At 38.7% G+C, this 15,071-nt stretch overlaps 1 protein-coding gene across 1 annotated transcript in view; it reads left to right on the top strand.

Moving 5' to 3' along the window:
* Positions 1-7,507: 7,507 nt before the first annotated feature.
* Positions 7,508-15,071, top strand: part of adarb2 (adenosine deaminase, RNA-specific, B2 (inactive)) — a 401,728-nt gene continuing 394,164 nt past the window's right edge. Inside the window, exon 1 of the mRNA XM_031903941.1 lies at positions 7,508-7,961. Coding sequence (XP_031759801.1) covers positions 7,865-7,961 — 97 coding nt within the window. The 5' untranslated portion in view covers positions 7,508-7,864. The remainder of the gene's footprint in view (positions 7,962-15,071) is intronic.

Here is a 15,071-nt window from a genome sequence, read left to right as displayed (position 1 = left end):
TTGAAACTTTGACTGAAGTGGTGTGACAACTAACAGAAAAACAACACACAAATTAAATGTACAATGATAGACTTTGACCCACAGTGCCGGACTGGCCCACCGGGATACCAGGAAAACTCCCTGTGGGCCCAGGTGTCAGTGAGCCCTCTTGCTTCTAACTATTTAGCCTATTTCATGGTCATTCCCCGTTTCTGTATAGGAACAAGGAAGCTTGATAGATGGAAGAATAGAGTATGGTATGTAGAGAAAAGAGACTAGGATAATAAAGAGTTTGAGGGAGGAGAGGAGGAATTAAAGTTTTGAGAGTGGGCCCATAGTCCAGGGATTTCTGGTGGGCCTCTGCCATCTCAGTCTGACACTGTTGACCCAAATACTTGACTTATAGCCATTCTATAGTATGGTTCCTATTAAGGATGCACCGAATCTACTTTTTCGGATTCAGCCGAACCCCCAAATGCTTCGTAAAGGATTCAGCCAAATACTGAACCAAATCCTAATTAATATATGCTAATTAGGTTTTGGAAAGGTTGAATTCAACTTCAATTTCAACTTCCGTGTTTACATAACAAAAAGTCATGTGATTTTTCGGATTCGGTTTGGCCAGGACCTTGGATCCTGACGAAAAAGGCCGAATACCGAAACTGGATCCTGGATTCGGTGCATCCCTAGTTCCTATGTAGAATGGCTATTAGTGAGCCAAGGTCTATAAAAGATAATGCACAACTGCTAATCCCCAAATTCTAGCTCTAAAGCCTATAAATGTTGCAGTCTATTGGGTATATACATTAGACTGTTTCCCTAATTCTACTAACACACCTTGCGCTCCTGCATTCTCTTGTTTTTCGATCGCTAAAGTTGTTTCCCTCTCATGCAAACTTCCCTGTACTTGTTCCTAGGCCTGATTTCTACATGCGCTTTATTCTCCTAAAAAAATTGGTAAATATAGTAATTTAGGTAAATATCAGCCCCGATTTATCAACATTTACATTTAACTTTTTGCTGTGATTCCAATTATTCTGCACTAAACCTCATGTAAAACTCAGTGGAAGTTGTCCTAGGCAAAATCTGAGTGTTTGAAAATATAGAGAGATAGATCAATAGATAGATCAATAGATAGAAAGATAAGACAGAAAGACAGACAGATATGTAGATAGATGATAGATAGATGATAGATAGATGATAGATAGATAGACAGATAGATGATAGATGGATAGATAGATGATAGATGGATAGATAGATATATAGATAGATACCGTATATACTCGAGTATAAGCCGATCAGAATATAAGCCGAGGCACCTAATTTTACCTAAGAAAACTGGAAAATCTTAATGACTCGAGTATAAGCCTAGGGCGGGAAATGCAGCCGCTACTGCTAAGTTTCAGTAATCAAATAATTAATATAGGACACTCAGTGTGACCCCCTGTGAACTCTTCATAAATATATAATGTTGGCAGCTGCAGATTAGGGAAAGGTGGATGGAGGACCCCTTGACCCTCCTGCCTTGAAGCTGCCATACTAAGTATCAGAATCTTAGACCCTTTATTAATATAAATTTCCTGTAGCCATCAAAGCAAGGCAAATATACCCCAGTAATAGGGCAGCAGGGCATATATATACCATGGAGACTGAGCAGCTAGGCATATATATACAGAATAGCAAGGTACATATACCACAATGCAGCAGGGCATATATATACAGAGTAGCAAGGTACATATACCACAATACAGTAGGGCATATATATACCATGGAGACTGAGCAGCTAGGCATATATATACAGAGTATCAAGGTACATATACCACAATGCAGCAGGGCATATATATATAGAGTAGCAAGGTACATATACCACAATACAGTAGGGCATATATATACAGAGTAGCAAGATACATATACCACAATGCAGCAGGGCATATATATACAGAGTAGCAAGATACATATACCACAATGCAGCAGGGCATATATATACAGAGTAGCAAGGTACATATACCACAATACAGTAGGGCATATATATACAGAGTAGCAAGATACATATACCACAATGCAGCAGGGCATATATATACAGAGTAGCAAGGTACATATACACAAACACTGGAGTAAGGGGCACTTTAGCGAAAAACACTTATAACCATTATACATCCCCTTGGTCCTTACACTTCCGATCTATCCTGCGCTGACATTCGTCTACCCCGTGTCTGCCCGTTCGCGTTCGCATGTGCGCGCGTGCACATGTGAACGCGGACGCGGGCAGACACGGGACAGACGAATGTGCAGCGTATGTCAACTCGAGTATAAGCTGAGGCTGAGTTTTTCGGCACATTTTTTGTGCTGAAAAACTCGGCTTATACTGGAGTATATACGGTAATAGATAGAGAGATGATAGATAGAGAGATAGATAGATGTTAAAAAAAAAAAAAAATTTTTTATAACATTTTGAGGTTTTTTTTTGAAGTAAAGAAAAGATATGAAAGATAGATCAATAGATAGAGGGATAAGACAGAAAGACAGACAGATAGATACATAGAGAGATTTATTTTTTCTGCAATTCCTGCTTTCTCACCCAGTATATCAAATTCCTTGGGATTTATAATGTCAAGAAACTCTCTCGTATGAGTATGAGTGCAGCACGATCTATCATATAAAACAAACATGTACTGTAAATGTATTCTCTGCCGGTATAGCAGGATAGCAATGTGCCTTTGCTTACAAATCCGCGGGTCTTTACTCTAGGTTTATTTCACTTCATGCACAAAGGAAGCTTCAAATCTCCCGGCGCTCGGCCTGCACTACAAACACTGTAGCTTCTCATAAAAAGGATTTTCTCCTCTTGTTGAGATTGTGTGGGATGTAATAAACCGGTTATTCCAGGGCTGCCACTTTCAAGGATTTTATCCCAAGACAGAATTCTAGTTTAATAGAACTGCATAATGTATTGGTTAAAAAAAATGTACTGACATAGAATTCAAATGATTTTATAGTTTGTGGCATTTTGAGACATTCCTTGCTTTTATCAATATAGGCAATGCCTTTTTAGAATCATTAGTTTGACTTAGACAGGCAGTGTAAAGGCGGTGAAAAGGATTTGAGAGAACAGATAACCATGTCGTGTATTAGAATTCTTTCTGTATAATGAATTCACCAAACACAAATGAACCCTTCTGTACTTTGCCACACTGTTGCACTATTTACTCTCCATGAATGTGTATGCAGGGCAGTTGGCAATGATCACAGAAAGCTAAGTATTCAATTAGTCTATGAAGGTTTTCATTCATCCATCTAGTCGAGATATATATATATATATATATATATATATATATATACTGTATATCAGTAAATATTGCCCTTTAACATCCTTTCCCTTTAGCCGCCATTTAGTGATGGGCTGTGTGCTCCCTCAGAGATCAGCTGACAGGAAGTAATGCAGCTCTAACTGTAACAGGAAGTAGTGTGGGAGTAAAAGGCAGAACTCTGCCCATTCATTGGCTGATGGGGCCTAGCATGTATGTGTGCCTTGGCTTGTTTGTGTGCACCGTGAATTGTATGGTCCCGGGGACGGCCCTTAGTACTTAAGAGGGCAATTTTCTATTCAGAAGTACCCAACAGCACATACAAGTATGGGATCCGTTATCCAGAAACCCGTTATCCATAAAGGTCTGAATTACGGAAAGCCTGTCTCCCATTGACTCAATTTTAATGAAATAATTCAAATTTTTTAAAATGATTTCCTTTTTCTCTATAATAATAAAACAGTACCTGTACTTGATCCCAACTAAGATATAATTACCCCTTATTGGGGGCAGAACAGCCCTATTGGGTTTATTTAATGGTTAAATGATTCCCTTTTCTCTGTAATAATAAAACAGTACCTGTACTTGATCCCAACTAAGATATAATTACCCCTTATTGGGGGCAGAACAGTCCTATTGGGTTTATTTAATGGTTAAATGATTCCCTTTTTTCTGTAATAATAAAACAGTACCTGTACTTGATCCCAACTAAGATATAATTACCCCTTATTGGGGGCAGAACAGCCCTATTGGGTTTATTTCATGGTTAAATGATTCCCTTTTCTCTGTAATAATAAAACAGTACCTGTACTTGATCCCAACTAAGATATAATTACCCCTTATTGGGGGCAGAACAGCCCTATTGGGTTTATTTCATGGTTAAATGATTCCCTTGTTTAGTAAATGGGCCCCTAAGTGTGAATCAAAATCTTTATTTTTGGTCCTCATGGTGTACTTGTGTCCTTTTTGCATTTGGTACAATTTCCTATTTATTCTACTAAATACAAATCCTGAAGGTACAGTTATCGGCCCCCTATCCGGAAACCCATTATGCAGAAAGTTCCGAATTACAGAAAGCCCATCTCCCATAGACTCCATTTTAATCAAATAATTCACATTTTTAAAAAAAGGTTTCCTTTTTCTCTGTAATAATAAAACAGAACCTTGTACTTGATCCTATTGGGTTTAATTACTGTTTAAATCATTTTTTTAGCAGACTTAATGTAGGAGATCCGAATTATGGAAAGACCCCTTATCCGGAAAACCCCAGGTCCTGAGCATTCTGGAGAACACGTCCCATACCTGTATAACTAATATTGATTATAGTTTGATTGCCCTTGTTATGATCAGAAGGAATTTGACTTGATGGTTTTTTGGCTCAAAAGATGCCAGTTTTAAATACTGTCACTTTAACAAATGTCGGGAATGATAGGGAACTGGGGTTTTCCTGGGTTTTCCGGATACGTACCCTAATCTGCTTAAAAAACATTTAAACCCAGTTGGATTGTTTTGTCACTAATATGGATTCATGCAGTTTACCATCAAGTAAAAGCTGGACTTTAGGGGAAAGGGTCTTCCTGTAATTCAAATATTTCTGGATAAGGGGTTTTAAGATAATAGATCCTATTCTTGTACTTGTATACACTCCAACATATATAAATATTCACTAATTCACCTATCTGTCCAACAATATTGAAATCATTCTAATAAATATTAGGGCTCATTTACAACCGCAATTGCAGTGAGCAAAGTGCATTTGGGAGCTCATTTGCCATGTTTTTTTCCCACAATGCACTACGCCATTTTTTCCCCAAGAATTCCAGCCTCATTGCAGATGCAAACTGGTCCTTCTCTTGGCGCTATTCAGCTGCACCTACAGCAATTGCATCTAATTCTCCATAATGGACTGCATTTGTGCTTCATTTTGTAAGTCTGTCTGATGTAATTTCTGGTGTTTGCTGCATCATTTCCAGTATCCAGGATGCAAATGATGTGCGCCCCCTATTCTTTCGGTGCAAGTGTGCTGCTCCTATAAATGCTGAGCGAACCCGGGAGCTACCATTATATTCCTCTGTGTCAATAGGTGCAGCAGTGCTCAGTTTGGAACAGAAGGCAGGAATACATCATTTGAATAAGCTCAAATTAGAAATGAATGTGTGTTTATTCATTAAAAAAACTTAAATATAAAAAATTTGATTGGATTTAACTGTGAAGGAAATACAGGGAATTCTACTCAGCATTTTCAATGGGTGTACAGACTCAAAGAAATGTGCTAGGACAAATCCCGCTGACTTCGACATGAACTCGCAAGCTTTTGAGATGCCACTTGAATTTGTGAGCCTAAGGGGATGATTTACAAAAACTCAGTTTTTTAGGATTTGTATCTGTTTAAAACCGTGAAAAAAACTCATATCCAGGAATAGCAGTTATTTATCGAAAGATCCGAACTGAAAAAGTGCGGACGAAAATAGTATGGACAGAATAGTAGTGAAAACTACAACTTGTCACGTGATAACCGTGACTTTTTTATATTGTCACGCAAAAGCCAGCATAAAAAAAGCCTGGACCCCCCCAAAACCTCCAAAACCACAAAGCAAAAGAAAGTTCTTCCATTTGCAAAAGGGACATCTGCCACTGATCTCGACAGGTTTTAGCTGGTGTATTTTAGCATTCGGAATTGTCACGGCTTTGTCGCATAAAAAAATCACATTTATTTCTGCAACAAATCCAGGTTTTTCGGCAACAAAATGCCCAAATTGAAAAAAATTGTGCTTTAGTAAATGCCCCATTTAGTGCCAAAAAATTCAAATTAAAGTGAAAGTTTAGATTCAAATGTTGATTCATTAGTCCCATAAGGTTTTGTTTTGTCAGTGTGGCTTAAGGGGTATATGTGCTGCTTAATATGAAATAATGAACACGTAACTCTAGATGCCATGATAATAAAGAACATTATCTGTCCACTTGCACACAACTTGTTTAATGATCATTATTAGAGAGCAATGCATTACTTGTATTCAGTAGTAAGGAACCAATAACAGGAGAAAGATTTTGAAGGAAACGTATACATTTTCTTAATTATTTTCTTAAATTCTGACTGTGTTTGATGTTTGCTGCTTTTCACACAATTCACTGACCAGCTAGCGTCCCATAAACCAGGGGACTTGGCATTTTTTGCATTAACTACGAGCATATATAGATCTTTCCAAAGCTGCAGGAAACGGTCATTATGCTGCTGAAAGCAAACAACTTGTTGGTCTTCTATTAAACTCCAATTTCTTCCGGCTTTGATATGTACTGTCTGCATATAAAACTGAAAATAAAGAATATACAAAAAAAACTCCAATTTCCATCCTTCTATTGCCATATTTTCTGTTCCGTATCTTTAGACTGAAGGAGTTTGTTTCCCAAAGTTCAACAGAGCAAATCATTTCCCCTTCGCCTCTTCCAAATACCTGTGTGGAAATAGGGATATTATACAATAAAATAGGGGTATTTATACTTATAAAAGAATAAAGACAAACATTAAGAGAAACGTTCTATAGAAAACACAAACCCAATTAATGGTTTTGTATAAGACTTTTATCTCTAATAGATATTATTAAATATTATTGTTATAAAGTGTTCCTTTTCAATGTAATGTGGGTTCTTTACCTGTGGGTTCGGACCCAAGAATTTGTCACCACAAAAATCACGAACCTCGGATTTCTATTATTAATGTGGGTCCCAACAAAAAAAAGGATTTTGATTTTAAATTCCTTCTCCCTTCTCCGTTTTCAAGGTTTGCTGAATTTTATTTCATCAAGGGATTATTGTCTTTATATTAAGGATACAAAATTGAATTCCAAATTGATAGACATGAAGAAAAAAATGGAACCAACCAAGTACTTGTTGTAGATATACATTGCTGTCAGGGTCCACAAGCATCATGTTCAGTGCATAATATAGAATCTTTTTGTGATATCCTTATTTTTTTTAAGTCCCCCCCCCACTTAGGCAGGATCCTTCTAAATGAAGTGGTTCCCATTCCTCTGCAGCTCAGCTTTCCCTTCCTTCCTATCATGTCCTGAGCCCAAATGGGAGCTGAATTTGCAGGCTGACGGGTGGTGGTGGTGGTGGTGGGGGGAATACACAGCACAGAGGGTGCTGATGTCAGAGCCAAGAGACAGTTCTGATTGGATCTAATTAGACTTTGCTATAGCAAATAGACAGGCTCCCCGCATGATTGGCTTCAAAGTGGCTTGTGCCAAACGACTAGAGAGGTGCAAAAAGTACAAGCAGAGCATTTGCAGCCCAGCTAAGGGAGAGCGGCAGCTTTCAGCGAGAGCTGCTCCGGCTGCTTGTGCCTCCCCACACTTCTCACTATAGGCAGATTCCCCAAGCATGCAAAAGAAGATAAAAGGCACTTAACCCATCTAATAGAAAGTGACTGTGTGTGTGCCGGCAGCACCCAACCCTGCGGGATAAATTAGCAGCTCCAGAGTGTGCCCAAGGCAGCAGGCACAGTAACAGAGGCAGTTCGGTCGGTAAAACCTTCTCCACGCAGCGGGCTCTGGTGTGTGTGTGTGTGTTCAACTGCGCAAATGGCATCAGTTCTGGCAAGCAGCAGGAATTCTGGGTGCCCAAGTAGCCAACTCAAATTCAAGTCCAAAATAAGAAGGAGAAGAACGAAGAGAAAAGGTAAGGGCGTCTTTATCTTGTCTTTTTTTTTCTCATTATTGTTGTTGTTGTAATGAAATCAGGGCTCTTTGTTGGCACTTTGCAGGGTGAGGGTAGAGTTGTCTGTGCCAGGCATGGGATGCCGCTGTGTGCAGTAGTGATGAGAAAGGCTCATTGTGCTTACATCTGTCTCCTTTTGCTCTTAATGAGGATCGTTGTATTATAATGGCACTGCTTAGTATGTCTGTGGCTTCCTTTCATCCTGACAGAGAGACATTAGCATATGATCCCTGCCAGTCTCTAATAACAGAAGAAGGAGAACAGCCGTACCCCCACTGCTTATATTGTGCAGCCTGTATATACAAGTCCCTATAGCCCAGAGAGTTGCTGCACAATAACACAATATCTGGGCTACTTCTAACGGCAGCGGAAGACTGGGCAGCACTGAGTTAGGTTCTGTACATGGACCCCCACTGAGCTAATGTGGCCATTAAATGCCTATCATTCTGCATATGGCTAGGGAAGCAAGGTCGGAATCAGGGTGCCTATAATCAACCACTTACAGATTATATAACAACCAGAGCTTGTTAAACTACAACTCCCATCATCCCCCCCTCAGTATCCAAAAACTCCTTGCAGTTGTAGGATAATAAATATCTAGTGTCACCTGACCTGAACTCTATAGCATTCATTACATTTAAAAGAATAATGCAGGGCTGCACAGAAACAACTGCAGCCTGCGGCAGACGTGGAAACGAATTGCTAATTAGCCATGTGGTATGCAGAATTAAACATGTCTGTGGTATTAAAGGGGTGAGGTGGCAACTCTAGATGTATGTTTTGTAGTTGACAGCCACATGCAAAAAGTTTCTGTGCCATCCCTAACTTCCAGTTGCAATGGGATTCCAGCTCTGCTGTCATTGATTGTGATTATTTGCCGAGGCTCCATTTATTGCATAGGTTTGCATTTGCTTCATCGCTTGCACCTAGGTTGTGAAGAGGTTAAACCTGGAACTGATTTGTTAATGAGGAAACATTACAGGTGTTGGAGTTTATTAAATGCCTTGATATTTGCCTGACATGGGGGGAGTGACTCCTGCAGCCCACAGTAAGGCATAGGTTACCAGTAAAGAGGCCTCCAAACCAAGTTACATTTGGCACATTTATGGGTTTAACTTCTCCTTTAGCCTTTACTGCCCCGTGTGACTTTGTTAATGAAGCCACGAATGTCCCCTCGTTACAACTCCACTCTGAGCCGATCTGATTTGAAATGGTTAATAATTTAGTTATGCAAGCATGATTTGATCGTTCTGTACGCCAATTAGCCGTACTGTGTGTTACCAAGCCAACAATAGCCAGCAAAAACAAGGTATATACTCACTTGCATTGAGGCAATAAGAGAGATATTTGAATTTGAAGAGGGAAAGAAACTGGAAAATAAAATAATTCCATCGTAATTAACTTACATGGAAAAAATGAAGATTATACAACCTACACTTTTAAAATTGTGCTTGCAGAATTCAATATAAATGGGTGCCCTATCCATTTTTGGCTCAAGGTTACCTTTGCCTTTGCCGAAAAAGCGATAAGGGGATAAAACCAACATTTCAGGGCATATAAGCAACTTGTATCTTGTAGTTACACCCAAACTGCCATTGTTTTCAACCAGAGACTGTCTGCACAGCAGTTTTTTTAGTGTATAAGATTTTGGCCCATAGAAAACAATGGTATCTATTTTTATTGCCTTGAGTGTAAGTGAGCTGCAGTGTAATATATTGCCAGACCCAAAAAAAAAATTAATTTCTTCCTAATTATGATTGCCTTGTGGTTTGAATGTTATTCTGCACACGGAATTGTTAATGAACAGCATACTTTTTCCCTACTCAGGGACAAATAAATTATGGACAGCAATTATTTTATGGTAGCTATTAATATACTTCAGGAGCTATAATTGAAAGCCCCAGTGCAAAAAATGTGTCCGGGATAATAAATGAGCAAGGTAGTTTCATAGCAAAAGTTTGCAGCATTAGAACTAGGAGGTGCATCCTGGGTGCATTGTGTACTCCGTATGGTTTATATAAGGTGTATATGTTAATATAAATATACCATTGTGTCTTTGATGACGTAGAATACAGTAGGAATATCATTGGAATCCCGACTTGTCTCAAAGAATGTGGAACAGTTCCGCAGGCCTACATTTAGATCAATCTAAGCCACACACTGATGAGGCCGAAGATAAAGCGTTATTTTATTTTTAGTTCGGCGTTAACAGAATGACATTTTTCACGGCCCAATTTACAGCAACAGATTTGTAAAATATCTGGAGCGAAAGCCGTGCTAATTGCCCATAGCCTGGGAGTGCTGCATGTTTAATAAACTTGCCTATTGTTCCTCGCCTGTGTGAGCCGTCGTCGGTGGGGTCAGGTCGCATTCTGATGATGAATAGTGATAGGATCATTGTTCTGTAATCAAGTGAGGGAGAAAATGCACGTAAATAACACGTTTGCAGACGAGTGTACATAACCCCTGCATGCTTAATAACCCCACCTTACGGTAATAGCACATTATTAGCGGTAATAATAGCAGTTTATTTATAATCGGACGTGTCAGTCCTCCAACCAGGTGCCCGAACGTTACCGGTAACAAAAACGTAGTCTGATTTTCAAATACCTTTTGCGAGTTTTCTGTCTTTCAAAGAAAATAATCATGGTGTATGAAGAACGTGTCATACCCCGGATAGCAAAATTATACCCTGTAACGAAAAGGAGGCATCATCAGCCCGAATCAAACATAAATGAAAACACAATATAACTGAAATTCCAATTTATTTGCATTATGCAGTAGAAGGTTATTCTTGAACGTTTACAATGGCCAAAGCGATGGTATTTTAGTGTCAATATTAGCAATACTGGTATTTAAAGGTCCCCGGTGGGTGGTTGCAGTGACCGGATTCCCCAAATGTGGCAGAAAATGTATGCCTGTGTATATTGTATAAATACAGGGAAACATACATATAACTACATGGAAATCTTTACCTTGGCTTGGTATTTGCTGCCTTTGCAAATTTGTATTGGAAATTTGAGTTAGAATGCACATAATATCATTTAAACATATCAGCATGACTCAAATATTAATATTTTTTATTATATATAATATATTGCATTATAATAGTTTATAAAGTGTGTATATATTATATATGTGGTCATATAAATATTTATGTATTTATTACTATATAAATATAGATTATTACTATTTACAGTTCATGTATAGCACTTTTGGATTATTCCGTCTCAATTCTGAGGATTTGCATTTTTTCCCATTTTTACACCTTGCTGAGCACAAGCAACACATTCTGTATCCTACCTTTTCTTATAATCTACCATCGCATTGCTCTGATAGGGGAGCGTTCATTCTCACTTTAAATTAAATAGAAAAAAAGAAAATATTCTGCACTTTTTTGTCCAAAATAATAAAGGCACGGAACAGTAGTACTAGCCGGGGTAGCAGAGGTAATATGGATTCTGATAGATTGGCGGTGGCCTTTATATCTGATTATTGCCATGTGTTTCCTTGAGATGCTATCAGCTTGTCAAACTGGAACAAATAAATAAATAACTGTACGATATGTAGATTGATTGACAATGAACTGGTCAGTCTTCCACCAGTTCCGCGTGCTAATTACCTGGCTCATTATTTTGCTGAATAAAGAGCTGATTGCAACTCGAACTTTTCTTCTCTTACGTGCTTTTGTGCCAATATGTTAAAAAATAAATAAATTCAAGTCTCAGCTGAAAGTCAACTAATGAATTAATACGAGCGTATGGAAAATACCACATTGGTAATGATTTCATGGACAGCATTTGCTGACCCCGAGTCTCGTTAGGAGGAGATGGGACTCCTTCTTACAGAAGTAGTTCGTCGGCACGACAAATGCTTTGAAATCAAAGGTGGCTTAAAAGCTGCATTCGTCTTCTCTTTAAACTGCCAACTTGGGCTTGAATTGATCTGAATTGTGTTAGAACTACAAACCACCCCCACTCCCCCCCAAAAAAAATGTAATTTGAACATTATGGCCAAGTATATATATATTAAATACATGTAAATGCGCTATGGTGTTCTTCATGTTTTTGCTAACATTTCAGCTATTAGTTTTGTCATAAATATGGCTAAATGCTGGAATTTTACATTTTAGCGATCCCTATTTTTGTATCTGTTAAATAACAGACAAAAGAAAAATTCTTCTTGAGATTCAAGAGGGGATACTTGGAGTCTGCAGACACAGAGTAAAAGATACATTTATTGAAAGGGCCTTTACCATCGAGTGGACTGTATAAACATCCCTGGGTGGTGCCTGTGAAATGTCTTTTTCTTTCTTTTTCTTTTTGGAATGTTCCAATTAAAACAAGATTATTTTGGAATTAGTTGCTAGTTATTTTAGGTCTGATTAATTATTGCTTACTAAGTAGACCTGTTTCCTGAAGCTTAGGACACAATAGGGTGATTTGAAGAGCATTTTCTTTCTGCTTTATTGAAATGACCTACAGTACCACCACCCATTGCTGGTGCAAAATATTCAGAAGGCGAACTACCAAAAAAATAAAACCTCAGGTGCCATAGATTTAAGCATAAAATTCACACATCAATTACACAAAAGATGTAATATTATATATTAAGAGGTCTGATGATGTCTACTTGGCTGCTTTTTCTAAGAGATCCAATCAGAAGATCCATTGGAAACGTATTTCCAAGACTGAATTTTTTCAATGCCCCTGATCATATGCTCCTGCTTTGATGAAAGGAAGAATGATTGGGCTTCATCACAGGGATCTGTATCAGTCAATCCACATCACCCTCAAGTCTGAGCAGAGATGATATACGGTTTGTCGCTGCTCCTGCAGAAAGGGAGCCAAATCACAGTTCTAGGGATTTGGTAACATATAATTCTGCTACACAAAGTTGTCATTATGCTAGATAAGACTTTTTTTTTTATCATAAAAAGCAAGATTGGCGTGTATCCCTAAGCATTTTCTTCCATTATGATTTCTGTGGATGGTCTTTGATTATGTTTGCTTATTTATACAGGTATGAGATCCGTTAGACGGAAACCCATTATCCAGAAAGCTCTGAATTACGGAAAGCCTGTCTCCCATAGACTCCATTTCAATTAAATAATTCAGATTTTAAAAACGTATTTCCTTTTTCTCTGCAATAATAAAACAGTACCTGTACTTGATCCCAACTAAGATATAATTACCCCTTATTGGGGCAGAACAGCCCTATTGGGTTTATTTAATGGTTAAATGATTCCCTTTTCTCTGTAATAATAAAACAGTACCTGTACTTGATCCCAACTAAGATATAATTACCCCTTATTGGGGGCAGAACAGCCCTATTGGGTTTATTTAATGGTTAAATGATTCCCTTTTCTCTGTAATAATAAAACAGTACCTGTACTTGATCCCAACTAAGATATAATTACCCCTTATTGGGGGCAGAACAGCCCTATTGGGTTTATTTAATGGTTAAATGATTCCCTCTTCTCTGTAATAATAAAACAGTACCTGTACTTGATCTCAACTAAGATATAATTACCCTTAATTGGGGGCAGAACAATCCTATTTGGTTAATTATTGTTTAATTAAATTTTTTAGTAGACTTAGGGCTCTGGTACACGGGGAGATTAGTCGCCCGCGGCAAAACTCCCTGCTCGCGGGCGACTAATCTCCCCGAGTTGCCTTCCCTCTGCCATCCCACCGGCGAACATGTAAGTCGCCGGCGGGATGGCAGACGCGGCAGCGCGATTTCGCGCAAATCGCCGAAAAAGACTCGCGAGGCTTTTTCGGCGATTTCCCGAAATCGCCCCGCCGCGTCTGCCATCCCGCCGGCGACTTACATGTTCGCCGGTGGGATGGCAGAGGGAAGGCAACTCGGGGAGATTAGTCGCCCGCGAGCAGGGAGTTTTGCCGCGGGCGACTAATCTCCCCGTGTACCAGAGCCCTTATGGTATGAGATCCAAATTACAGAAAAACCCCTTGGTCCTGAGCATTCTGCATAATGGGTCCTATACCTGTATGATGGATTAAGTTGTGAACTCCAATTCCCATCATGCTTAGTAAGCCTCTAGTGACACTGTTGCACGTTACTTGAAATACGTTATCCTCGATCGTTATGGTTAAGACATTTCTGACAAATAGTGCATTTTATTCTTTTATTTTTTCCTCTTAAATGTCATGATTTCATTTTCACCCAAGTGTAAAGTAGAAATGTTTACATCCCAACTCCGACAAATAAACACATAAAATATGACACGAACAAAGAAAAAGGCTCAATCTTAAACAATCCTTGTGATAAATATTAATAATGTCATTTTGTATGTTGCTAACTGTTGGTGGAGGGAGAACGAGTAGATTAGGAGGAAACAGAAAGGGAGATTATTTTAGTAGGGAATCCAATAATATTGAAACAGATTACACTAAGGCTGTAGATAAAAAGAACAGTCTGGTTTTTCCCATCTTCCAGCTCTGCCAAGGCAATAAATGAGCTTGTTTCATCGCGACTGTGTTTTTCAGACACAACTGCTTCCTATGACAGGTTTGTGTCAAGTCTCAAGATGTGCTCTTCTTATCTTGTCCGCTGACAGCTCGAGAGGCAGGGCTGGATTTGGTGATAAAATTAAATCGATTAATCCTTTATCCACCATCCGATTTCTAGTGATCCGTGTAATGACAGCAATTTGAGATTGCATCAAGGGCATTAGCTATGATGGCTGAACTTAAATTTAGAATTAAAATGCGGGATTCATGAATACACATCTCACTAGCACTCATTTCCCTGGGAAGTAGACGGTGCTTCCCTCCTTGTTTGCTTGTAGTACTAACTTTATTGGGTCCATTCTGAATTTAACTTCCATTCCATTGCTGGTTGGAATATAAGGTAGAAGATCTGTGTTGGTTTTAAATACAGTCAATGATGCATAATGGGTCGGATAAATGGATAGCAACAGTCAAAAATCCATGGGGTTTTCACACTTCACGTAAAGTTTGTAGATACCTTAGGGTTGATTCACTAAAGTGCGACAAAACGCGCGCTATTTATAGCATGCGTGAAAAATTTTATTGTGTGTTATTTTTC

Source organism: Xenopus tropicalis, chromosome 6 (assembly GCF_000004195.4).
Source record: "Xenopus tropicalis strain Nigerian chromosome 6, UCB_Xtro_10.0, whole genome shotgun sequence".
NCBI lineage: Eukaryota > Metazoa > Chordata > Amphibia > Anura > Pipidae > Xenopus > Xenopus tropicalis.
The sequence above is the reverse complement of the archived record's forward strand: the minus strand, read 5'-3'. Positions and strand labels throughout refer to the sequence as shown.